At 42.4% G+C, this 25,623-nt stretch overlaps 1 protein-coding gene across 1 annotated transcript in view; it reads right to left on the reverse strand.

The window, feature by feature from the left end:
• OTOA (otoancorin) overlaps window positions 1-25,623 on the reverse strand; it is a 31,495-nt gene extending 5,872 nt beyond the window's left edge. Inside the window, exons 1-24 of the mRNA XM_087912651.1 lie at window positions 25,590-25,623; window positions 24,720-24,747; window positions 24,112-24,199; window positions 23,708-23,839; window positions 22,920-23,155; window positions 21,813-21,916; window positions 20,969-21,069; window positions 19,669-19,808; window positions 18,417-18,540; window positions 17,470-17,685; window positions 17,074-17,241; window positions 15,964-16,104; window positions 15,051-15,106; window positions 13,956-14,073; window positions 13,279-13,352; window positions 11,918-12,053; window positions 11,161-11,351; window positions 10,250-10,343; window positions 8,281-8,413; window positions 7,784-7,971; window positions 3,876-4,031; window positions 2,636-2,778; window positions 1,769-1,905; window positions 571-668 (exon numbers count right to left, since the gene is read on the reverse strand). Coding sequence (XP_087768777.1) covers window positions 571-668; window positions 1,769-1,905; window positions 2,636-2,778; window positions 3,876-4,031; window positions 7,784-7,971; window positions 8,281-8,413; window positions 10,250-10,343; window positions 11,161-11,351; window positions 11,918-12,053; window positions 13,279-13,352; window positions 13,956-14,073; window positions 15,051-15,106; window positions 15,964-16,104; window positions 17,074-17,241; window positions 17,470-17,685; window positions 18,417-18,540; window positions 19,669-19,808; window positions 20,969-21,069; window positions 21,813-21,916; window positions 22,920-23,155; window positions 23,708-23,839; window positions 24,112-24,199; window positions 24,720-24,747; window positions 25,590-25,623 — 3,036 coding nt within the window. The remainder of the gene's footprint in view (window positions 1-570; window positions 669-1,768; window positions 1,906-2,635; window positions 2,779-3,875; window positions 4,032-7,783; window positions 7,972-8,280; window positions 8,414-10,249; window positions 10,344-11,160; window positions 11,352-11,917; window positions 12,054-13,278; window positions 13,353-13,955; window positions 14,074-15,050; window positions 15,107-15,963; window positions 16,105-17,073; window positions 17,242-17,469; window positions 17,686-18,416; window positions 18,541-19,668; window positions 19,809-20,968; window positions 21,070-21,812; window positions 21,917-22,919; window positions 23,156-23,707; window positions 23,840-24,111; window positions 24,200-24,719; window positions 24,748-25,589) is intronic.

A 25,623-nucleotide genomic window follows, 5' to 3' on the forward strand; every position in this document is an offset into this window, starting at 1 on the left:
AAGGATGGATGGATGGATTTGGGAAGAAAGGAAGACTGATTTTGAAAAAGGAGGGAGGGAGGAAGGAAGGAAAGAAGGAAGGAAGACTGATTTGGAAAGGAAGGAAGGATTTTGAGGTAAGACTAATTTTGAAAAGGAAGGAAGGAATTGTGAAGGAAGGAAGACTGATATTGAAAAGGGAGGGAGGGAGGAAGGAAGGAAGGAAGGAAGGAAGGAAGGAAGGAAGGAAGGAAGGAAGGAAGGAAGGAGAGATAGTAAGTTTTAGGTGCCTGGATGAGTCCCTGCAGTTTTTTGTCAAAACCTTTTTGCCATTGACTTCTTCCCAGGGCTGAGAGTGACTGGCCCAAAGTCGCCCAGCAGTCTTTCATGCCTAAGACAGGACTAGAATTCACAGGCCCCTGGTGTCCAGTCCGGTGCCTTCAACCCCCTACACCAAACTGAGTATCTTAAACATGTAACCAGCTGCAAAGCCATATGCTCCTTCCCCCCACCCTTCTCATTTTTTCCCCCCAAATAAAGTTTAAAAAGATGGAGAAGCCAGCAAACCCAACGGAAAGCTTCCTGACTTACTTTAAAGATTTCGCTGGGGATGGATGCGATGGCCGCAGGCTGGAAATAAGCCATCAATTCGTGATCGAGGGCTCTTAATTCCTTCTTGTTGAAGCCAGCTAGCAAGAGAAGAGAAAAGAGAAGTGATCAGGACACAATTTCACGCCGTTCCGGTTAAGATGGAATTTGGAGCCTTGGAAGATGCACCAGCCCTTAGTGGATCAACATTTGATTCTAAAATCAGGATTTCAAGCCCCTCTGGGAAATCAGACCAGAGCTTGCAATTAAATGGAGGTTTGATGGGAACCAAGTTTAGCAGAAGCGCAGGCTTAATTAGTGCAATTTTCATTTTTATCTTTTTTTTTTTTGCTGTTTTGCTTTTAATAAGTGGAGGGCTCCAAAGAGTCCCCTTCTCTATTTTCTCTTACTTCTTCTGCTGCACAGAAGGCGAATCAGATCAGAATAGAATTAACAGAGTTGGAAGGAACCTCAGAGGTCATCTAGTCCAGCCCCCCTGCCCAAGCAGGACCATTCCAGACAGGTGGCTGTCCAACCTCTTCTTAAAGCCTCCAGGGATGGAGCCCCCTGTAGGAAGTTAGCACCCACCCCTCTCCTAGAAAAATTGAAATATCCTAGGAAATATTTAAAAGGCAGAATATTTCCCCTAAAAAGAGTAGAAATCCAGAAGCAGAAACTCACCTCAGAAACAGAAATTCAGCCCGCCCCACTTTGCAAATGGGCCATTACTCTGGCCTGGGGCAGCCCATTCTACATAACAAAGATCTTCTCTAGGTAGAGCTATGGCTCAAAGCCCTTTCATGACATCATCATCCAGCAAGGCTCAACCAAGCCTGGGACTCAGGACAGCCTACAGAGTTGCCACTGCATGGCCTCATGGGAGTCTGACAACCGATCAGAATACAAGCTCAAATTCAAATCCCAATAGAGGGTATAAAACCCAGGCACTTTTAGCACCTCAGTCCTCCCCTTCTTTCTTTTCCTTCATCTTGAAGCATATGATCCTCCTTTTCACTTCGGAGCTCCAGGCCAGGGGGTCCTGTCCACCATTAAACCATCTTTCCAAACAGCCTCCATGTTTCCAGTGTCTTTTCCCCCCACTTGGAACTGAACCCAGAAGGATATTTCTTCCAACACCCCACAATGTCTGAAGGATTGTGGGGGCAAATCATGGCTTGGAATGGTGAACTAATTTCCTTACCCGCGATAATCCCAATTTCTTGCAGAATTGCAGGGCTCCACTTCATGGGACTCCCAAATACAGATTCGACCTTCTTTTTAAATTCTTGCAGAGTGCTCGAGCTACACGGCAAAGAACCCAGTCTCGCTAAAACCACACTACGGAGAAAGCAAAAGAACACCTTATATCACAACCAGCCTTTTGACATCCGGTGGCCAATGTTTTGTAGGGAGAAGAAAGAAAAGAAGGAAAGGTGGAAAGAAGGATGGAAGGGAGGGAGGAAAGAAGAAAAGGAGGGAGTTAGGGAGGAAAGAAGGAAGGAAAAAGGGAGGAAGGAAAAAAGGAAGAAAGGGAGAGAGAGGGGGGAAAGAGGAAGGGAGGGAAGGAAGGAATAAAAGAAGAAAGAAAAAGAAAGAAGGGGAGGGAGGGAAGGAAGAGAAGGAGAGAAACAAAAGAAAGGGAAAAAGAAAGAAAAAGAAAAAAGAAAGTAAAGAAGAAAGGAAGGAAGAAGGAGGGAAGGAAGGAAAGGAAAGGAAAGGAAAGGAAAGGAAAGAAAGAAAGAAAGAAAGAAAGAAAGAAAGAAAGAAAGAAAGAAAGAAAGAAAGAAAGAAAGTAAGTAAGTCGTAATGATACAAGAGCTAGGAAGTTTTTAGCCCTTCAGCTGTTAGAGACAATACAAGAATTAAATAGAGTCCTGATTGAAGGCAGCAATTTTTCATATTCTGCAGCTTGGCTGCAATGATATTTTGGTTGCTTTGCAAGGCTGAGAAATGGGTCTAAAATATATCTAAGGAAAACAGACCATTTTCTTAAAAAAACACCACACAATTATCCCCCTTGGACAATCACGTACTTTTTAGAAGCATTCCACGAAGAAGAGAGGGGTACCTGAATTCGGTGGCATTGATGGATGCGATCTCCGTAGAGTTTAGGGTGCAAAGACTGGCATCAAGAGCTACCAGATCAAAACTTTTGAGACTGGCTAAATCTTGTCCCGAATCATCCAGAAAACCTTGTAAAATGGATTTGGCCTAAGGGTGGGGTGAGGAAAATAAACAACAATGACCACAATACATATCCCTGTCTTTCTCTTCCCCACCCCCTGCAAAAAAACCCACCATATTACCTTATGCAAACTGATCTCAGAATAATTGGCGGCACAAATACATCCACCGCTAGAGTGAAAGCTTTCCCCATCCCTTGAGAGCCAAGCTTTGAAAAAAAAAAAACTTGAATGTTTCTTTCCAAATTGTATTTTCTTACGCAACCGAAGGAGACGAGCCCATTCATAAGAGCGAGGGCTTATTATCGGAGATTGTTTTGGCCCAACTGCTACCTTTTCAAGAGGGATATTTAGTTGGGTGGATGCCAGCAACTCCCAGGACCCTAATTTTCCACTCTGCTTTGATCCTCACCCACATACAACGTGCACAGATTCAAGGAACGCACACAAACCAACAATGAGGCCGACCTCCTCTTAGCTGTGATGACCCAGAGTGTAACACAAACATAACAAAATCCAAAAGGTAAATAAATGTCCTTTAATGCCTCCAACTTGGCCCCACGGTTCAATAATTCTCAGTTGGAGATAAAACTTACTCAAAAATAGTCTTCAAAAGAAAGTAATAACAGTCCGAACTTAATGAGCAGGTAGAGGTGAAATAAAAAACCAAAACAAACTACAATGAAGGAATTTCCACAACAGACCAGGATAAGTAATTACCAACTTCAAGGAGATAACAAGGCACAGTCTGTTGGAAGGACACCAACCAAGATAACTTCAGCCCAAAATAAAACACACTTTGCTTCTGGCAACGCTGTGTTTTAACCGTCTCTCTTATACACTATTCTCCCCAGCTGCCACCAATGAGGAGGATCATGGCCGCTTCCTCTCTCATAACCCAAGTTGTTTCCTTCTCCGTTCCTCCCTGCGTGTCCCAGGATGAAGAGGGGATGCGCCTGGTTCTTCCTCTGACTGCCCAGCCGGCCTCTGCCCTTCCCCAGCCTCCTCCACAACCTCCGGAGCCACACCTCCACTCCCTGTTGGCTGTTCCTCCTCTCCCTCAGAGTCTGACTCTAACAGGGGCATGACATTAGCAATGGACTCTCCGTGTGATCTTTTATTAACCTGAGATGGATTCCAGGCTGTTTGCTGTGTCAAGGCAGAAACGGTGTCAACCAAACTGAGATCCAGCCTTGCAATTTCCTTCTCGTTCAGCGATGTGACAATGCAACCCAGGGAGACAATGTGGTATCTCTTCCAGCGTTCCGGGAGACCCCAAACCTTTAGAAACATACACAAAGTACAGTGAGCCATTACAGGTAGTTCTAGAGTTACTGTTGTGGCCTGTCGGCTGCCGGCCCCTCCTGCAGCCGAATCGGAGGAGGAGGCGGCGGCGGCATGGGAGTAGAGTCAGCATCAAGGCAACCTGAGATCTCTGAGGGAGAGGAGGGAATGGAGCTGGCACAGAGAGAGAGAGAGAGAGGCAGAACCTGGGCTGTCCTGTCAGCCCTCAGATGGAGAGTCAACATCCCCCAGGTCTGGAGGTGGCTGATGAGGAAGAGGAGGAACAGCTGGGTCCAGTGCCTGACATGCAGATAGATGCGCAGAAGGTAGAGGAGAGGAGAGCAGTGGAAATCTATGGGCCAGTCCTTGGGACGGAAAAGCCACTGCTGCTAGCAAAGCCCCACCCTAGCTCTGGGGATAAAAGGCAGGGGGTGGAGCTAAATAGATGTGGCAGATAACTATTCACCTTCTGGGTGGACTTGTTAGCCTGCAAGAGAAGATTTTTGCCAAGGCCGCTGCCGCTCCTCATAAAGGAATCTTTTGAGTTCACCTCACGGGGTTTGCCGTGTTTGGGGAGCTGGGTCAGAACACTTACCATTAAACCCCCAATTTTTGTTACTAAGTGAGACAGTTTATTTATTTATTTATTTATTTGATTTGTCAATCGCTTACAAGATAACAGGTATAAGGATAAACATAGTTATGAATACGAGAAATGAGCACATATAAGAAAAATAAAAGAAACAATAGGACAGGGATGGTAGGCACATTGGTGCGCTTACGCACGCCCCCTACAGACCTCTTAGGAAAGGGGCGAGGTCAATAGTAGACAGTCTAAGGTTAAAGTTTTTGGGGTTTGGGGAAGAAACCACAGTTGTTGAGTTTTGCCCCGTTTTACCTTTCCGGTCACAATTGTTGAGTGAATCACTGCAGTGGTTAAGTTCGTAACGCGGTCATTAAGTGGATCTGGTTTCTCCATTAATGTTGCTTGTTAGAAGGCCGCAAAAGGGGATCACATGATCCCAGGACACTGCAACCATCATAAATACATGCCGGTTGCCAAGTGTCTGAATTGTGATCGCGTGAGTACAGAGATACTGCAACGATCTTATAGACATAAGACACGTTTTTCAGTGTTGTAACTTTGAACAGTCATTAAACGAGGAAAGGACTACCTGTACCACACCTGGTTAGGAACCAATCAAGCAAGACCTCAATTTTCCACTGCCTAGATAGTCTTTATTAATCTGATGTGTTGGAGAATAGTGGTGGGATAAAAAAAATTTTTTACTACCGTTTCTCTGGGTGTGGCTTGGTGGACGTGGTATGGCTTGGTGGGTGTGGCTTGGTGGGCTGGCAGGGGAAGGTTCCTGCAAAATCCCATTCCCTCCCCACCCCAATGACCTGCTTTCCAGCTCCGTTCTCCTGTGCAGGGCAACAAAAGAAGACCCAGCCAATCAGCTGGGACTTGGTAGGCGGAGAATAGATGGGGCGGAGCCAGTCAGAGAGGGTATTGGCCGGTTCTCCAAACTACTTAAAGCATCCACTCCAGAACTGGTCAGAACCTGCTGAATACCACCTCTGGAGAATAGATCCCATCATCCCCAGCCTCTCCCAATTCCAGCAAAGCTGAACCAGGATGCTGTTTCAGTTCAAAAACTGAATCACATCAACTTGATTTTCCCAATTGAACAAAACTCTTTTGTGCAGATTGGCAAAGAAGCAAATTATTCTGGAGATCTGAGAACTCCCCAAAACTCTTTCTACACTCTTAGTAAACCTCTTGTATCCTGCAGTGGTTGTTGTTGTTGTTTTTAGCTTGGGAATAAACATATAATTGGGAAGATTTTATATATCTATTTCTCATATTAGGATATGAAACGGAAACTAATGGACATTTTCACTGGCCCGTCTTACTATATATTTTGCGAGCATTCCTGGGAAGCTTTACTCGGAATTTGATTTTTATTTATTTACTTATACCCCTTGGGCATTACAATATGAGGATATTAATGCGTGCATTTTCAAATCATTATTTACTTCTACTTTTTCTACTTTCCTCCTCCGTTGTCCCTGTCACTCCCACTACAGCTAATAATGCCGGATATAATATTGCAATACTACTTTAATAGTGCAGTTGCAGCCTAAATCAATAGCAATAAAACAGGAGGACAAGCGAGAAAAGAAAACTGGATTTAAGATCTCATAACAAGCTAACCAAGTTTTTAAAAAAGCAAAAACCAAAACCAGGGAGTTGTTTTAATACATTAAAAGACACAGCCACTGGTCTGTTTGTTTATTTATTTATTTTTTAAAGAAGAAAACCATGAATTTAACTCTCCTTCTACGTCCTTTTGTGAGTTCTCTGTTTCTCTTTTAAACTGCTGCAGTTGGAGTGATTATGGAACTGATCCTAAAATTGCTCTAAGCTACAGTTTAACCATAGTTTAGCAAATGACCCAGAATGGGTGGCATCACGGAACAAGATGCACGAAAGCTAAATCCGTTTATGGCTTTATATATTGGGCTAAAATAAGCAACCCCGGGCTGAAAGACGGAGCAGAAAAATAGGCTGTTGGTCAGCACAGGAAAAAGTGATTTGGAATAAGAATATGTCATTGCCCAGGCTGTTCCTGATATCAAGGTTCAGAATAGAGTTGGAAGGGACCTTGGAGGTCTTCTAGTCCAACCCCTTGCTCAAGCAGGAGACCCTATATCATTTCAGACAAGTGGCTGGCCAGTCTCTTCTTCAAAAAGCCTCCAGTGATGGAGCATCCACAACTTCTGGTGGCAGGCTGTTCCACTGGTTAATTGTCCTCACTGTTGTCCTCAAGTCCCTGGTCTTTGTGGCAGCTCCTCAAATACTGGAAAGACTGCTATCATGTCCCCGCTAGTCCTTCTTTTTTTCTAGACTAGCCAAGCTAAGGTACAGGTAGTCCTTGACTTATGACCACAATTGAGCCCCAACATTCCCACTGCTAAGTGAGACAGCTGTTAAGTGAGTTTTGCCCCATTTTTTACGACCTTTCTTGCCACCGTTTTTAAGCGAATCCTTGCAGTTGTGAAGGTAGTAACACGGTTGTTAAGTAAATCTGGCTTCCCTATTGCAAGAGGGGAATCACATGATTCTGGGACACTGCAATCATCATAATAATACATGCCAGTTGCAGAGCAACCGAACTTTGAATGGTTGTAAGTGTGAAAAAGTCACGTCCCTTTTTTTCAGTGCTGTTGTAACGCCGAACCATCACTAAACGAATGGTTGTAGGTCAAGGATTACCTCTAATGAACTGGGCACATGGATGCATTGGAGGCAGATCCAAGGGTGGGCTGCTAGGGGCTCGCAGAGGCTCTGTGATGACCCAAGGCGGGATACACAATAAACAAAGTCACAAAAACAGGTGAAGCCCCTTTTATTCCTTCAACCTGGCTTCAAAGCTCTAAATATCCTTGATTGGAGACAAAAAAAACTCCCCCACAAACAGTTACGAAAAGGAGGAAATTTTTTGGTATATTATCTTTTTTTTAGGTAATTAGGGCAAAGAAGCGACGTCGAGTTGGCCACACCCACCCAGTCACATGACCACCCAGCCATGCCCACCTGATCACACGACCGCCCGATCACATGACCAGCCAGCCACGCCCAGCCAGCCAGTCAATAGGGCAGAGACCCCTTGCTAAAATATTTGAAGCCCACCCCTGGCCGGTCCCTGGATTTGAACAAGGAATTCCCATTCCATTCCCCTTACCTGTTTAGCTTTTTCCTTCAAGACAGCAAGCTGCGAGGTGTTAAAATGACGCACTTGGCCAAGGATTTCCACCGTTTGAGCAAACGTCCTGCTTTCCATACAGTTCAGTTCCTGGATGGACCAAAATATGTTGGCTTCTGATAATTTTATAATCTCTTCCGAAGAGGGTGCCATGACATCTTCGCAGTCTGAAAAATGGAGTGACATGGAGGCGTTTCAAAATTGTTCACCCAAATGAGATGCCCAAAGTGTTAAATTATTATTATTTTTTCAATCGAAAACAACAACAATGAAGTAGAAGTTTAGCAAACGCCCTTTTGCAAATATTGACTTATTTTTATGCCTCCTGATTGAAAAAACAAAAAACCAAACCTCCGAGGAACTCACAGAAGTTTTGACAGATACCGATGCGATGCCTATCTTAAAGAACAGTGATACAAAGAAATCAGCAGTTGGGTCTTACAAGATAAGAAGTCACGAAGAATAGAATTGCTTACCGGGAGTTGAATTTGATGGTTGGGTTGGAATTCTGGAGGCATAAAGAGATTCAAATTGAGCTAAGAGAAGCTGCTTGGGAGCAGAGAGCCCTTGGGAGGTTTTCGATGCTATTTCCAAGATGAAGTCCGGAAACTTTCAGGAGGGAATGAAAAATAAAATAAAATAATGAGGATTGTAAGTTACCTTTGCTTTGATCAAAGGCCCTGAAGAAGGTGTAATAAAATATATCTCTTGTTCCCCACCAGCACTTTTATGATGACCCAGGGGCGTGACACAAAAATAACAAAGTTACAGTTAGAGAAAGTTACAGAAGTAGAATAAATTCTGTTCAATGCCTCCAACTTGGGCTCCAATGTCCAATTATCCTCGTCTGGATATCAAACTCCTCCAAAAACAGTCTACGAAGGGAGTAAATGCAGTCTGAACCCAAAGTAAAGATAATTAGAAATAAAAAAAAAACCCAACACAAACCACACTGAAGTCATTAACACAGCAGGCCAGAATGATAATTTGCAGACTTCCACAACATAACACAGCAACCACAATGGGGAAGACGCCAAAACCCAGATAAGCCTTGACCAAGATAATGAACACTTTGCTTCCAGCAAGGAGCTGTGTGCAAACGCCCCACTTATATCCTGTTCTCCCAGCTGCAACTAATGAAAGGGATCAGGGCCTTTTTCTCTCCCATAAGCCATGTTGCTCCGTTCCTCCCTGCGTGCCCTAGGATGAAGAGGGAGTGGCCCTGGGTCTTCCTCTGAAGGCCCAGCCAGACTGTGCCCTTTTCCCATTTCTTCCACAGCCACCGGAGCCACACTCCCACTCCCTGTCAGCTGCTCAATCTCCTCCTCACAGTCAGACTCCAACAAGGGCATGACAACTTTCTAGCTTGTCTTAGAGACATCCAATCCTTGCCGCAAAATTACAACAGGTTTTAAAATGTAAGAACAGCTGCAGGAATTGGGTATGTCTAGTGAAACGAAGGACTAGGGATGACATGATAGCAGTCTTCCAATATATTTGAGGGGCTGCCCCAAAGAAGAAGGGGTCAACTATTCTCCAAAGCCCCTGAAGGCAGGACAAGAAGCAACAGATGGAAACGAATCAAGGAGAGAAGCAACTTAGAACTAAGGAGAAATTTCCTGCAAGTGAAAGCAATTAACCAGAGTTGGACTAGAAGACCTCAAAGTCTTCCCCTTCCAACTATGTCATGTTGTTATTTCAGTGATGACCGGAGGCGTTATGAGTCACTAGAAGGAAAATGGCCTTAGGAACAGAGGTGGTGTTCATCCGGTTCTGACCGATTCAGGAGAACCGGTAGTGAAAATTTTGAGTCGTTCAGAGAACCGGCCAATCCCACCTCTGACTTGACCTGCCCCCATTGAGTCTCAGCTGATCGGCTGGGTCTCCTTTGGTTGCCCTGCACAGGAGAACGGAGCTGGAAAGCAGGCTAGTGGGGTGGGGAGGGAATGGGGATTTTGCAGTATCCTTCCCCTGCCATGCCCACCAAGCCACGCCCACAGAACCAGTTGTAAAAAAAAAATTGAATCCCATCACTACTTAGGAACATAACTAAGAAGAAAAGAATAAGATGTATGAAGGAAGATTTTAAAGGCAGACAAATGGGGGGTTGTATCCATGCCTTGTATGCTTGCCTTCCGCTAAGTCACATTTTATTTGATTGTGGATTCCTGATCAGTGATGCCTGTTGGTCATTGTTCATCTGTGATGCCAACTTTCCGTCTTAACAAAGCAGACTCTTATCCATACATCCATCCGTCCATCCATTTTATTCCTAACTCGACTTTTCAGGAGATCAAGAAGATAAAGGGAATTCTGCCCACACGACAAGCTCTATGGGCTGGATTAAGCTAAGAAACAGCATCCAAGTTCACACACCCTGCTAATCCCATATGCTCCTGCTTATTCTCCTCCTTGCTTCTCCGTTCTTTCTAGCAACATTAATACCTTTTCAAGCAAGGCAATCAAGTCATCCTTTGGCAACAGCAGCATAAAAGCTCCGTGGTCTTTCATTGTTTCAGCTGTCCAGTTTCTCGGGGAGCTGGAAAAACAATATTGGAATCTCAATTGTAAAAAGAAAGCTTTCCGTTTGGCACCAATTTTTTTTTTTAAAATGTACACGTAAGATTCCAATGTTGGAAGAGAGGTGAGGGAAGAAGTGTTTGCAGTAAAGAGTTTGGGCTAGGGAAAAAAAAAAAGGAGTTTCTCTGTACCTAGCAGCTTTTTTGGATAAAATGATAAAGGTAAAGATTTTCCCTGGCTTGTCATGTTTAGCTCATCTCTGTTTCTTAGCCGTTTGAAGACGCTTCTATGGTCATGTGGCCAGCATGGCTATATGCCTAACACTGTTACCTTCCCACTGAAGTGGTACCTATTTGTCTACTTGCTTTTGCATGCTTTCAAACTGCTAGTGGTACTTATTTATCTACTCACATTTGCCTACTTTCAAACTGATAGTGGTACTTATTTATCTACTCGTATTTGCATGCTTTCAAACTGCTTGTGGTACTTATTTATCTACTTGCGTTTGCATGCTTTCAAACTGCTAGTGGTACCTGTTTATCCACTCACATTTGCATGCTTTCAAACTGCTTGTGGTACCTATTTATCTACTTGCGTTTGCATGCGTTCAAACTGTTAGTGGTACCTATTTATCTACTCGCATTTGCATGCTTTTGAACTGCTAGGTGGGCAGGAGCTAGAGCAAGGAACGAGAACTCACCCGGTGGTGCGCTGCTTGGGTTTCGAACCTGGGCTGTCGCCTTTCCAGCTAATAAGCTCAGTGTCTTTAACCATTGTTAAGCCATCATGCCCTTCTTTGGCTGTTGTTACTCAATGGGAGCCTGCAAAGATCTTACCCGTGCAATACAATCAGCCTCTGCTGAATTTCCATCTTCTGATTGTAGCTGAGATGGGGGCACTGGCCGTATCGGTGGAGGATCACTGCCAACACTTCTGGGGAAACCCTCTCACAGATGAACGCAGGGGACAAATGACAAAGGAGATTGCCCAGCAAGTCCACGGTATACTCATCAGCCACCGAGCCGTCCTGAAACGAGACACACCAATTCAGCTGCTTAGCTAAGAGGCATAGAAATGAGGGAGGGTCCCTCCTGAGTCTCTTGCTCCACCCACAATGCATCTGTGAGCTTAGAGAGGAAGGAAAGAAGGAGGGAGGGAGGGAGGGAGGGAGGGAAGGAAAGAAGGAAGGAACACAATATAGTGGTGGAGTGGTTAGAATGCAGAGTTTCAGGCTAGCTCTGCCCACTGCCAGGAGTTTGATCAAGGTTGACTCAACCTTCCATCCTTCCGTGGTTGGTAAAAAGAGGAGGAGCCATATTTATTGGGAGCAAGAGGCTGATTCTCTAAACCACTTAAAGAGGGCTGGAAAGCACTGCAAAGCGGTATATAAGTCTAAGTGCCATTGCTATTTGAATTTTGATCACATGACCATGGGGATGCAGTAAGTTTGAAAAATGGTCAGAAGAAGTTACTTTTTTCAGTGCCAATGTAACTTCGAACGGTCACTAAACAAACCGTTGTTAATCAAGGACAACCTGTACCTCAGGCTGAATGAGAAACAGACTGGGAAGTGAAACAATGGATGTTCTTAACTAAGCAGCGCTGGATTTTCTGCAGGAGAGCTCTCTTCTTCTGCTGGCTCCAGACGAGGTGATCAAGGTCCGTCTTTCCCAAACTGATCAGAAAAGGGATGCAGCGGGATCCGGGGACAGATTCCAGGAACTCAGCACTACCAAGAGAAAGTTTTCCAAAGATCACTTTGTGGACATGCAGAAACTACAGCCTGGATTAATTGCTTCAGGGGTGACATTTCTCTGTGGGCCACCAAAATTTTCTTGCGGACCACCAGTGGTCCCCGGCCCACTGGTTGGCGACCACTGCTCTAACCTACACCTGAGACCAGCTGAATCAGAGATGCACCCTTGCTGACTTCAGGAGGGTTATTATGTCCACCTGCTGCTCGTATAGATTTTTAAGTAAAATTTTATGGAAAGAAAGAAAAAGCGCGAGAGAAAGACAGACAAAGCATAAAAGAAAACGAATGATAAATGGCAAGTGGTTATCCCTATTAAATTTTCAACGGAACAGACTCGGTTAGCAAAACAGAAATCCGTTACAGAACCGCAAAGAGTGAACATTAAACCAGCAATGAAAATTATAGATCAAGTTGAAATGTGATTCTATAGAAAAGAAACCCCAATGTTTTGGCAAGGACACCATATGTAACAGCCAAGTCCAAGGATGGTTTGCAATTGAAAGGAGAATATTTGTAGCTCAGGGTTGAAATGGTTTCCAGTTTGGAATAGCATTTTGCATCCGATTTAGGAAAGCATATTTCTATAATTTAATTAGCCATTTCCCCAAAACAGAGTTCAAAGACCGTTTTTTAATAAAAAAAATACAGTGTAAATATCTTGCAGCCTTTATATGGATACACTTGAATGTGAAATTCAACCAGCTATTCGTATTTGGCTGAGCTTTTATTGTCAATAAATTTGAATCGTGTCTCTGCCAAAGAATTAGTAAAACGGCCACTTAGCCTCAAATCCAATTATTAATAATAGTGCAAACAAGGAAATTTTTGCAACTGCTAAATTCCTTGGGTTTAATTCTCCATTCATCTCAGAATTTGAAGTCTAACTGTCATTGTGAGTTTATTTAGCAGCAGTTTTATCATGATTGCAATGAAATAATGTTTGGTCTTTCATATAGTCCTTTCAAATCCTAATGCCAAATGCCATAATTAAAATGCAATTAAAAGGTTTTCATTATTTGGAGACACAGCAACTATCATAAATACTTTTTTTTTTTTTGAAAACCATGAAAGAAATGAATGAATATTGGCTGGAATGCCACATGCATATTGGCACTATAAAGATCTATAATTTTCATGATGTTTTTCACTCTGGTAAAAGAAAAAAGAAAAGGAAGGTAATGAAAAAAGAATGGCTTACGGAAGCACAGCTAAGAGGTAGAGAGGGACAGATGCTCCAGAAATCGTCCAGAATTTCCAAGCCAGACAATTGATCTGCAAAAAGGATTTTTCAAATGTAATTGCATAGAAACAAAACAAAAAAGCTATAATCCTGAGGGACCAATTTTTTTTTCTATATACGCCAACAAATATCAGTAATTTTAATCCATTGTCAAGTCAATTTCACATTTAGTTAACATGATCTCAAACTAACGTTGTCATTTTTTTCTGCACAATTATGTTTAAAAAAAAACTTGGCACATTCCAGGTAGAGTCCCTAAACACAATTTACAAGCAATTTCATATGATGCATTTTGGTGTGTTGCATAATGTGTAGTAAACACACACACACACAAAGATGTGTATGAAATCAAACATCTATGCTTTTATGGATTTGCTTGTTGATAAAAGCGTGATCTTTTCAAATTCAGAAAAGTGCAGTATTCGAGAAGCCATGGCTGTTTTTCTTATTACATTATTTCCAAAATGCGAACTCTCCATAAAATGCAATTCTCCTTCAAAAGGCATTCTCTTTAAAATGCAAATTGCAAGTATTTAATTTGCCCTAGGGGAACGTCTGAAATCATGATCCAGAGATACTAAACAGATCTTCTGTTGGAAATTAAACAAACGTATTAGGATATATTCATATTTGACCTGGAAAGGGGACAACAAATGAAGCTGCGTTTCAAATCTGTGGAAAAGGTTCAAAAGAGAGATTGGGCTCAGATTCTCTATGTGCCAGCAGGTCATTCCTTTCAACAGCTGTCCATTACTGGAGGAAAAGAAAAAAAAATACAAAGTAAGAATTGTGTAAGATCGAATTTAACGCTAAGAAGGTTCCCTCTCATTCAATTAGACTCCACGTCTGAAAAATAACGTTTTCTAAGTTAGGATCAAAATCTGGTCTTTCAAATTGTGTCTTTCCTAAGAAAAGTGAAATGTATTAAAATATATAAATTTTGGCTAAGTAGAAAAGGAAAAAAATATGACTATTAAGGACTAAAAGAAAAGTTAAGATGAAATGAGATATATTAGGAAGTTACTATAGCAATTTAAGGGGGGGATACCTTAAAATATATATGTCTTAAAATATCCAGTTGATTACTTAATGTTAATATGCTTAAAGTTGGGGAATGAATTATTAAATTAGATAGACTGAGGGGATATACCATGTGGATCCTAAATATATTGGTTTTTCTTTATTCTTGATTTTCTTTAGATTGTTTACTATTATATCAATGGTTTAGGGAAAATTAAGAACAAGAATGATGTGTAATGTAAATTAAAATAGGTGATAAGCTAAAAATGGAAATAATAGGGGGCCCAGTACTGGGAATCTATATTTGGATGAAATGATATTGATATTGAATTAATAAATTGAAATATAACATGGAAATTTATTTAAAGATAAGTGAAATCGGTAATGATATGAGATGATATTATATAAGATTGATGGAAATGAAAGTATGATTATGTAAAAGTGTTATAATCTGGAATCACATTGCTCATATAAAGAGATGTGTAAAAACTAAAAAATAAAAAAACTTTTTGGAAAAAAAAAGTTGTGTCTTTCCAAAGAGTCCCATTACAAGTATCCTAATTCCCAGCCAACATGGCCAGTGGGTCAAGGAGCATGGGTGTTGTAATACCACATCTCTAGAGGATGTCAGGTCTAGAATGTTGTCTTCAATAAGGATCCTCCATTCTCATTCTAACATAAGGATTAAACACCAGAGGATGCTTCCTTACCTTAAGAGATTAGACAGGGAAGTTTTCCTTGACAATATTTCATACAGAAACAAAGCCTGAAATTAAATAGATAAGGGATCTGTATATTACAGGTATATTTTCTTTTTATTTTGGCAAGTTTAAAATAGAAGGATTTGAACTCTCAGAATTCCCCTGCCAGCATATAATCATGCAATCAAAGTCCTACCCTCTTTGACAGGTGACAGACACTGATTAACGAGCTTCCATCGCATGCATGCATGAGCCATCTTGACTTTTTTTGGCCCCTCTCTGGCAATGGGGATTGGGAGAATATCCAGATTAGGGCCGAGGTTCGGGAGAATGGCTCCCTTTGTCCTCTAACCAAAGAGAGAAGCAACTTGGAATTAAGGAGAAACGTCCTAACAGTGAGGACAATTAACCAGTGGAACAGCTTGCCACCAGAAATCATGGGCGTGCTGAAGGTTTTTAAGCAGAGACTGGACAGTTACTTGTCTGAGATGGTGTGGGTTCACCTGGTTGAGCAGGGGGCTGGATTAGAAGACCTCCAAGGTGCCTTCCAGCTTTATTCTTACAGATACAGATAATCAGAGTTGGAAGGGACCTTGTAGGTCATCTAGTCCAACCCCCCCCCGCCCAAGCGGGAGACCCTATACCATTTCTGACAAAGGGCAGTCCAGTTTCTTCTTGAAAGTCTCAACTGATGGCGCTCCCACAACTTCCGAGGGAAAGCTGTTCTATTCTATTCTATTCTATTCTATTCTACTCTACTCTACTCTACTCTACTCTACTCTACTCTACTCTACTCTACTCTATTCTATTCTTAATAGATCCTATCCTATCCTATTCTATTCTTCCCCTTCCTGGTTGTCAAACCCAAGATGTCCCCAAAGCGCCATCATGCACTCATCCACTTGTCGCTCTGCAAGAATACCTGGCTTGGCCTCAGCTCTTTTTTTTTCACCAACGATGCATTGAAGCTGCCTGCCTTCCATAAATCGAACAAGGAGACCTCGGTAAAAAAGGCACCAGGCAGATCTGGGAGCACCGACGTGAGTGGTGAGGAGGCCAGGATCTGTGGGGAGAAAGGGAAGACTTTGAAAATTGTCTATCACCATCTGTGGAAACAATCTTGGGCGATGGGACCCATGGACCAGAGACCCTGGGAAAATCCCCAATAAAGTCTGCAGGAAAATCCCCCACCCCGTTTTCCTACCGATTGATCGTTTTTTATTTGGGATTGCAGGATACTGCCTCCAGCTCCGTTCTCAGGAGGAGAGAGAGAGACTTTTGGCTTCATGCAAGGAAAGCAGCAGAAGCCGCAGAAGTCTTTCTTTCTCTCCCTCAAACTCTGCCAGAAATGAGTCTTTGCCGCCGCAGCCTCTTGGAGCAGGAGGACTTTCAGGGTCCCAAAGACTCATTTCTGGTGGAGTTTGGGGGAGAGAAAGACTTTTGCTGCTTTCTTGCGTTCAGCCGAAAGCAGCAGAAAGAAGTGGAAAGAAGCAGCCCGGTGGCCAGGCCAGGCGCGTGGGGCGAGAGGAGCAAGTTCCCCCCCCTGCCCTTCCCCCCCTCCGCTCACTACCTCGTGTTGCTCGCAATGCAAGCGGTTCAGCCTTGTGTTCCAGCGAACCACAGACCAGTGATCGCCAATTGGTGGGCTAAGGACCACTGGTGGTCTGCAAGAAAATTTCGGTGATCCACAGAGAAATGTCACCCCCAGAGCACCCCCCCAAAGCAATTAATCCAGGCTGTGTGGGAACACAAGGCTGTGCCACCCACATGGCCCGCTGGAACACAAGGCTTGCGTCATTTGCATTGCAAACAACACCAGGTAGTAAATTTTTTTGATTCCTACCACTGGTTGCGACGGGTCGGAAATGACTTCGCAACTAACAATAACAGAATTAGTGTTACATTAAGACTTCTGAAGCTAGTCCTCTTGATAGGATTGTTTGAAATGTAGAACATGGAAAGGAAATCTTTATAAATTCTGATCTCCATCTCACTCACACCTTCTCCACTGCTTGGAAATATAAGCGCTTACCTTCCGGAAGATTCCTTGTCTTTGAGCTGGGGACAGATCCACTGCCCAGTGGGCCAAGACGCTGTGGATGGCCTGAGAGAGTTCATTGGGGTTCATATTGTAGAAGGACAGAGTGTCAATGCCAGGTGTTAAAGCCCCCATTTGGCTAACATTGTGAAACGACAATGCCTGACAAGGGAATCAAAGACATAAACCAGGATTGATGGCCGAAAGGATCGCGTGAACCTAGCCCATTGTCCTTATTTGATAAAAACGGTTGAGCAAACCACCATTTGCACACAATCAGCAAGCATTGCAATGGACTGGGAACTAACTAACATTCTCATCTCAAGGAACACCACAACAAAAGGGTTTTGTAATCCAAAGCACGCTGATGACCGTGACAGTCAAACACACCTTTTCGTAAAGCAAGTATTTGCTGGATAGAATTATAGTTTGGCTCCTGGCCCATCTGGAGACTTGGTTTAACGTGGAGATGGCAGAATGTACGGCTGTGGGGGACAGAGACTCCAGCTGGCTGGTTGCCAGGCCCACGACAGCATCAGAGAGCGTGCCGAGAATGTCATTCAACGTCTGGTTTCGGACAGCAACGTTGAGAAGTTGAGACTTCAGCTGTAACCATGCCAAGAACACCGAGGGTAATAAAAAGCAAAACCCATTAGAAGGAATATTTACGTCACTATCAAACTGTACTAGAGGAAAATAAGATTGGCTGCACTATAGAATTTGCTGTGATACTTACTTGTACAATTTTGCATTCTTTTTACTTTTGTATTTGTGTATTTTAACTTTTTGTATTTAATAACGCTTCTTTAAAAATTCAAAAAAAAACCAACCCCAAACCCACAACATTTTGAAAAGCTAATGCCAAGAAGCTTAGAACACATGGTTTTAAAGTCAAGACATCACTAGAAAGCTCTCAGCAGTGGTAACAGAATAACAGAGTTGAAAGGGGCCTTGGAGGTCTTCTAGTCCAACCGTCTGATCAAGCAGGAAATCTTATACCATTTTAGACAAATGTCGCTTAATCTCTTCTTCAAAACCTCCAGAAGGAAGCTGTTCCACTGATTAATTGTTCTCACTGTCAGGACATTTCTTCTTAGTTCTATATTATTTTTCTCCTTGATTAGTTTCCATCCATTGCTTCTCATCCTGCCTTCAGGTGCATTGCAGAATAGATTGTCCCGTTCTTCTTTGTGGCAGCTTCCCAGATATTCGGACACTGCTATCATGCCACCCTAGTCCTTCTTTTCATTAAATTAAACATACCCAATTCCTGCAACCGTTCTTGGTATGTTTTTAATCTCCAGTCCTCTGATGATGTGGTCCCAGTCTCTCCTTACCTTCTGTACATTGGCCTGGAAGCTCCTCAACTGGTGACATTTAATCATCTGGTGAAGCAGTGCTCGAGCCATGGTGGAATCCATCTCTGACAAATCATGGTAGAAACAAACCAGCAAACCCAGCCTGCAGGAGGAACAGAAGAAGTTAGTTGCCTGTCCTGTCTGCAGATTTTGTTTTCTTCTGGAGAAATTATATTGTCTCTTTTCCCCCTCTTTTCTATCTTCATTAAGCCTATTTCAGGCTTGTTTTCCACCTCAAAATAGCAGGCAGCTGAACTCCAGTCTGAGAACAACTTCTTGGGGACGTCCTTCGAGAAGACAGATGTGTCTCTCACATCATAGATAGTGTGCCTGTCTAGCTGGGATGAGCAAAGTGGACCCAACTTGTTCCAATAGTCTAATGAAGAGAAGGACCAGGAGAGACATGATAGCAGTCTTCCAGTATTTGAGGGACTGCCACAGAGAGGAGGAAGGGGTCAAGCTATTCTTCAAAGCCCCTGAAGGCCAGACAAGGAATAACGGATGGAAACAGAACAAGGAGAGATTTAACCTGGAAATAAGGAGAAACTTTTTGACAGTGAGAACAATCAACCAATGGAACAGAAGTTGCCCTGGGAAGTTGTGGAAGTGCCATCACTTGAGACTTTCAAGAAGAGATTGGACTGCCATTTGTCAGAAATGGTGTAGGGTCTCCCGCTTGGGCAGGGGGTTGGACTAAATGACCTACAAGGTCCCTTCCAACTCTGATTATCTGTTATCTGTCATCAAATTATCTTGAAGCCAAGGTCGACATCCAAAATGCATCATTGGGAGGCCAGGGGTGGGGCGGCTTTGACCAATTTGCAAGTTTCGCCTCAGACAACTTCACAAAACATCAAGGAACTATGGAGTTGGAAGAAACCACCAGGACTATCTAGAACTGGGGTGGGCAACTATGGCCCTTTTATGAATTATGGACTTCAACTCCCAGAATTCCTGAGCAAGCCATGCTAGCTCAGGAATTTTGGGAGTTGAAGTCCACAAGTCATAAAGGAGCCATAGTTGCCCACCTCTGATCTAGAAGTTGGAAAGGAGGATGAAAATTTCTCTAGGTCAATTTTCTGTGATTGTGGACCAATTTGTCCACAAAAAAGACCTTTTCTCCAACCTCTTCTTAAAAATCTCCAGATGGAGAACTCACAACCTTCACGGTTAGACTATTCCACTGTCGCTGAGCTCTTCAGAATGCAACCCCGGAGGAAATAAAGCTTGCCTGTACAAAGTGGATATGTTCCTCATATCAAAGCCAGATGCGTTGATTCTTTCCAGGAAAGCTTGCGCCAGATCAGGTGTGATATCGTACACCATATCCAGTTGCTTGGTTGCATTGTCGTAGCTGACAAACAGCCACATCTAAGTAGAGGAGAAAAGACACGTTGAGATAGATAGGCCTCCTCGATCAATAGACTGAAAAAGAAATTGGGAAAAAAAAAACTCCTATGTTAATTTTACTGCATCGACAGATTCATCTTTGACTTACAACCATTCATTTCATGACGGTAGTTGCTGAAAAAGTGACTTACAACTGACCGGTCCTCACATTTCCGTGGTCACATGATCAAAATTCAGTTGTTCAGCAAACAGCGTGTATTAAGCAACAACCCTTAGACTTATATATTGTTTCACGGTGCTTCCACAGACCTCTCTAAGCGGTCTACAGAGTAAGCCTCTTGCCCCCAATCAATCTGGCTCCTCATTTTACTCATGTTGGAAGGATGGAAGGCTGAGTCAACCTTGAGCCGGTCGGGAACGAACTGCTGGCAGTGGGCAGAGTTAGCCTGCAATGCTGCATTCTAACCACTGTGCACCATGGAAGGAAGGGAAGGAGTGGGGGGAAGAAGGAAGGAAGGAAGGAAGGAAGGAAGGAAGGAAGGAAGGAAGGAAGGAAGGAAGGAAGGAAGGAAGGAAGGAAGGAAAAAGGAAGAGCAACAGCAATATCACTTAGACTTATATACCGCTTCACAGTACTTTAAAGACCTTTCTAAGCTGGTCAGGCTCAAACTGCTGGCAGTCGGCAGAGCTAGCCTACAATGCTGCATTTTAACTGCTGTGCACCATGGAAGGGAGGGAGGAAGGGAGGAAGGGAGGAAGGAAGGAAGGAAGGAAGGAAGGAAGGAAGGAAGGAAGGAAGGAAGGAAGGAAGGAAGGAAGAGAAATAGCAATATCACTTAGACTTATATACCGCTTCACAGTACTTTAAGGACCTCTCTAAGCGGTTTACCAAGTCAGCCTCTTACCCCCAACAATCCGGGTCCTCGTTTTACTGACCTCGGAAGGATGGAAGGCTGAGTCTACCTAGAGCCGGTCAGGATCGAACTGCTGGCAGTGGGCAGAGTTAGCTTGCAATGCTGCATCCTAATTACTGTCCACCATGGTTCTTAATATTCATATTTGCAACAGTTACACATTCCTGCATCATGCGATTACCATTTGCAAGTTTGAGCAAAGGCAGATTCACTTCAGGTTGGACCTTCCATAAATGTTCTTCATATTCAGAGGTTCTTTTTACTTACTTCATACGGGTTAATTTTCCTGATTTCTTCAAGGGGGAGGTGAACCATATACCTCCCCAGAATCCACAGATTTTCAGCGCTGACCCAAGATGTGGAGTTGTCTGAAACTTGAAGGCCACAATATTATAACATCAGTCTCACTTAAGCCTAGGGACATCGGCAAGATAAAAAGCCAATTACAATATTGGTTTTGTTCTAGTGCCCTCTACTGAATGTCATCAAAACGCTTAACTTCTTCAGAGCAAACTCATTTTCCTGAAGGACACGCAAGATATATTCATATCGTTTTCTTGAAAAGAAACTGGTTGACATCCCTAGGTTCTCAGGTACTATGTTGGCTTTTCCATTTCTGAGATTTCCTTGTGGTCTCCTGTCCTCACAGTAACTAGGGTCCCATTTTCTTTAGCTTTTGTATGTCTGTCGGCTGGGTGGGTGCTACTTGCTGTACTTTTGTGTGAATGGCCCACAAAGACACACCCAAAGGACCCATGCATGGGTCCACACACACACACAGATCAGTGGTGGAATTCAAATATTTTTACTAGCAGTTCTGTGGGCGTGGCTTGGTGGGCGTGGCAGGGGAAGGATATACGGCAAAATCCCCATTCCCTCTCCACCTCACTAACCTGATTTCCAGCTCCGTTCTCCTGTGCAGGGCAACCAAAGAAGAGCCAGCCAATCAGTTGTTACTTGGGAGGCGGAGAATTGATGGGGGCGGGGCCAGTCAGAGGTGGTATTGGCCAGTTCTCCAAACTACTCAAAATTTCTGCTACCGGTTCTCCAGAACCGGTCGGAACCTGCTGAATACCACCTCTGACACAGATAAATAACACATTTCACTTACCGCTGGCGTTGTCGGGGGTTTGTAGGTTCTGCATCATCCACTCGTACACAGCCCTTTGAGTGTTTGTGGTTAGCCTGTCGTACAGGTCTTTGAAGATTACTGATCTGAAGGACCAAAACCACACAAGAATCAGACAGGGTGGCCCATTGGTGAAAAAGGGATCCAGCCAAACTATCTCAGGACCCAATAAAACTAAATCAAAACGAACTAAAATAAACTAAAACTAATTAAAACCTGGTTAACGGAGAGGATAACCGATATTTTTCTAGAGCACGAGAAACCCCCGAGTAATGGTCTGTGGGAATGGCCTTGGAGACAGGAGGGAGAGCCTTAGACTGGATCACCAGCAAGTAAAAGAGGTCTCAACTGGTTCTGGGGTCCAAAACACAAAATAAATGTAAGGCTCGAAACTGGAGCTTGATTTTTATTTATTTTATTTATTTATTTAGCTTAGTTTTTCAAGCATGCATGAGAAAACAAGTAGAAGTAAGAACATAACATATAAACATATAAGTATAAACAGGTATAAGTATAGACATAACAAATGAGTACAAATAAATAGTGCACTTATGCACGCCCCTTACAGACCTCTTAGGAATGGGATGAGATCAATAGTGGGTAGTTTAAAGTTAAAATTCTGAGGATTTGAGGATGTAACCACAGAGTCAGGTAGTGAATTCCAGGCATTGACCCCTCTGTTGCTGAAGTCGTATTTTCTGCAATCGAGTTTGGAGCTGTTTACATTGAGTTTGTACCTATTGTTTGCCAGTGTGTTATTGTGGTAGAAGCTGAAGTAGGACGTTGTAGCAGACAATTTTGCGTACTAATCTTAGATCAGACTTAGATTAGAGTAGGTTAGATTAGTACTTAGATTAGATCGGATTTTGCACGACGTCATCTTACGTTTAACAAAAACCTGAATCACTTACAGAAAAAAAAAACAACTAAGGTGGAGCAGAATACCAGGTGGGCTCAGAAGATGTTGGGCATTAGAAGGTGACGTCCCTGGTCATGAACATCAAGTTCTTGAGCCTTCCCTTTCATTGGGCAAATCATATTCATAACTGTTTTCCTTTGTCATCATAAACTGTTGAGAAAATGACTTACAGATTCCGGAACGCCTCTTTCTGAAGATCTTGAGGGAAGCTTGCCACGTTGTAGGCTTGGAGATACGTAGCCGAAGAGGCTTGAAGGATCTGGCTTAAGATGTCCACACATTCAGCAGAATTGAGGAGCGCAAAGCACCTTTCTAAGGTAATAAGGACCAAGGTACGGTTCCCTCCAGGACTTTGGAAAATTTTCTTTCTGATTCCGTGTAGATCGATTAGGATATTTCCAAGTTCCTGGAGATATAAGAGAAAGATCTAAGCCATGGCAAGAACAATGAGATCTCCCACAGGGATCATAATCAAACTGTAGTTCTGCAAAAACCTTAACATTCATCAGAGAGAAAATAAATTATCAGTGGTTGGGAGGAGGAGGAGGAAGAGGATGGCTACAGATTGTCCTATTTAAGAAAGGTTCAAAAAAACTGGAATAGTTTAGAGGAGAATTTGTCCATCTTTGCAACTTTACTGTAAGATACATGGATTTCAACTCCCAGAATTCCCCAGCCAGCATAGGTTGTTCCAGCATAGTTGGCTAGGGAATTCTGGGAGCTGAAGTCTACATATCTTAAAATTGCCAAGGTTGAGAAATCTTCGTTTAGAGATAGGCTGTGAGAATGCTCAGAAGATTAGAGTTCCATGCCATTTGGTCCTTTGTCTTTCTTTTAAGAGAAAAAGTTGTAGGGAAGGCACAGAGTGAGACCCACAATAAAAATATTTGATAGAAGAGGGGATGCAAAGCACACTTTTCCTGTTGTTTTTTTTTGTCAGTGACCCAACCGGCCTTACCAAATACTTCTGGGTCCTTCCAAAGAGGTATTTCATGGCTGTTTGAAAATTCTCAGTACTCATATCTCGAAAGATTGAAAGGAACATTCTGGGGTTGTGGAAAAGATGTTCAAAATAATTGGTGATTGATTCCTGAAAAACAGGGCACAAAGTTCTGCAAGCTCAAATACGAGAAGGGGAGACTGATGCTTTCCCTAAATTATACACTGAACATCTGAAGCCGATAAGAGACAAGAACAGGGTAAACTCGGACATAACTAGTCAAGAAGGATGGGATATGTTTTTTTAAAAAAACCCACCAATTTTCCAGTGTTATATTCCTGAAAAAATCACCTTTCTAGTTTTTCTCTTACAGGACATTTAAACAATTTGGAATGAAAATACTGGTATGAAGTCTATACTACCTGTAAGCTGCCATAAGTAACTACAAAGTTCTGAGCATGGCAGTGTGCCATGATTTGGTTGAAGAGATCTTTGGTCCAAATACTGGTGCTAAAAAGAAGGGGGAAAAAAACAGTAATTTACCCTAAAGAATTGTATGGAAATGAAATGCTTGTAACAACGCAGAAAAATCTTTCACAATATTAAGAACAAATCATTTTTTCACATACTGATAGTGTCTATGTTGCATAAATCCAAGCCCTGTGGGAAACTTACACTGTTTGTTACACAAACTGAGATCATTGGGCTGATGGAGTAAACTATGGTTTGGATGCCACGTTTTATTCCATCAGCCCAATGATTTCAATTTGTGCAATGACGAATATTAATTTTCCATAGGCTTAGATTCATGCAATGTTAGGTTAAAATTGTTCATTTGTAGATGAGCATGTTTTGCACCAAAAATTCAAATGCTGGTTGTTATTTGGCACAAATATTTCTTTAATATGGACGTCAATTTTTGCGTTTAGAAAGTAATTACAGGATCTTATTTCAATGTAACTGTGATCCAATCCAGCTTTATTTCTGCATCAGCAACTAAATCATTGAAAAACATAAATCAAATGCTTACCTTTGGAAATTAAGAATATTGAGGAGAGCTGAAAAAAGGGAATATTTAAAAAGTTAATAAATGTACATTAAATGAGATTAAAAGAGAGAGAGAAAATTAGTGCCAATTACCATTTAAATACTGTCCTGTTACGATATCTTCCTAAAGAAAAAGAAAAAGAATTGTACACAGTTGAACTAGGAAAATGTAAACATGGTTAGAAACTGTTATTTAATCTATTGTTTTTATTGTTTTAATGTCATGCATTTTAGTGTGTTAAGTGTATTTGAATTATTAGTATTTTTCTTTTGTGCATTTTGGGGCTGTCATAAGCCACTCTAGGAAACCCTTGTTTTGAAGGGCAGTGTACAGAAGTTGAAAATAAATGTTGCAGAAATTATCAAACAAATATACTGACCGCGGTTCTTTGTAGCTGTGGAGGTAGATCTGGAGAGGAGAGGGGGGGAAAGCTATTTTTTTTAAATTGTAAGAAATGGCTTCCAAAAAAGTAGATAATAAGGCATCTTAAATAACTGAAAAGATAGTAATTCGTGCTTCAAATAGCAGCTAAAAGTAACTGGAGACGGAAAGATGGAGAGATGGAAAGATGGAGAGATGGAGGAGGAGGAGGAGGAGGAGGAGAAAGGCGGAGAAGGAGACATCTAAGCTAGAGAAAAACAGTATAGTACAACCTTGAAAAAGGTCAAAATTAACCCACATTAACTTCGGATTTTCTCCTTGTTTCTCCTTTCCTATGACCCAAACATTCTCCACCAAAGGCCATTATTATTCTACGTTATCTACATGCAACTTCAATTCTTTTCTTCCAAAATTTTTGAGATCTATTTCTGTGATGTAGTTTTAAAAAAATAATAATAATAATAATCTCACCTTGACTCTCATTTGAAGGATTCCCAGCTTCCAT

This window comes from Pseudonaja textilis, chromosome 14 (assembly GCF_049901715.1).
Source record: "Pseudonaja textilis isolate UNSWEBS1 chromosome 14, rPseTex1.2, whole genome shotgun sequence".
In the NCBI taxonomy this organism is placed as follows: Eukaryota; Metazoa; Chordata; class Lepidosauria; order Squamata; family Elapidae; genus Pseudonaja; species Pseudonaja textilis.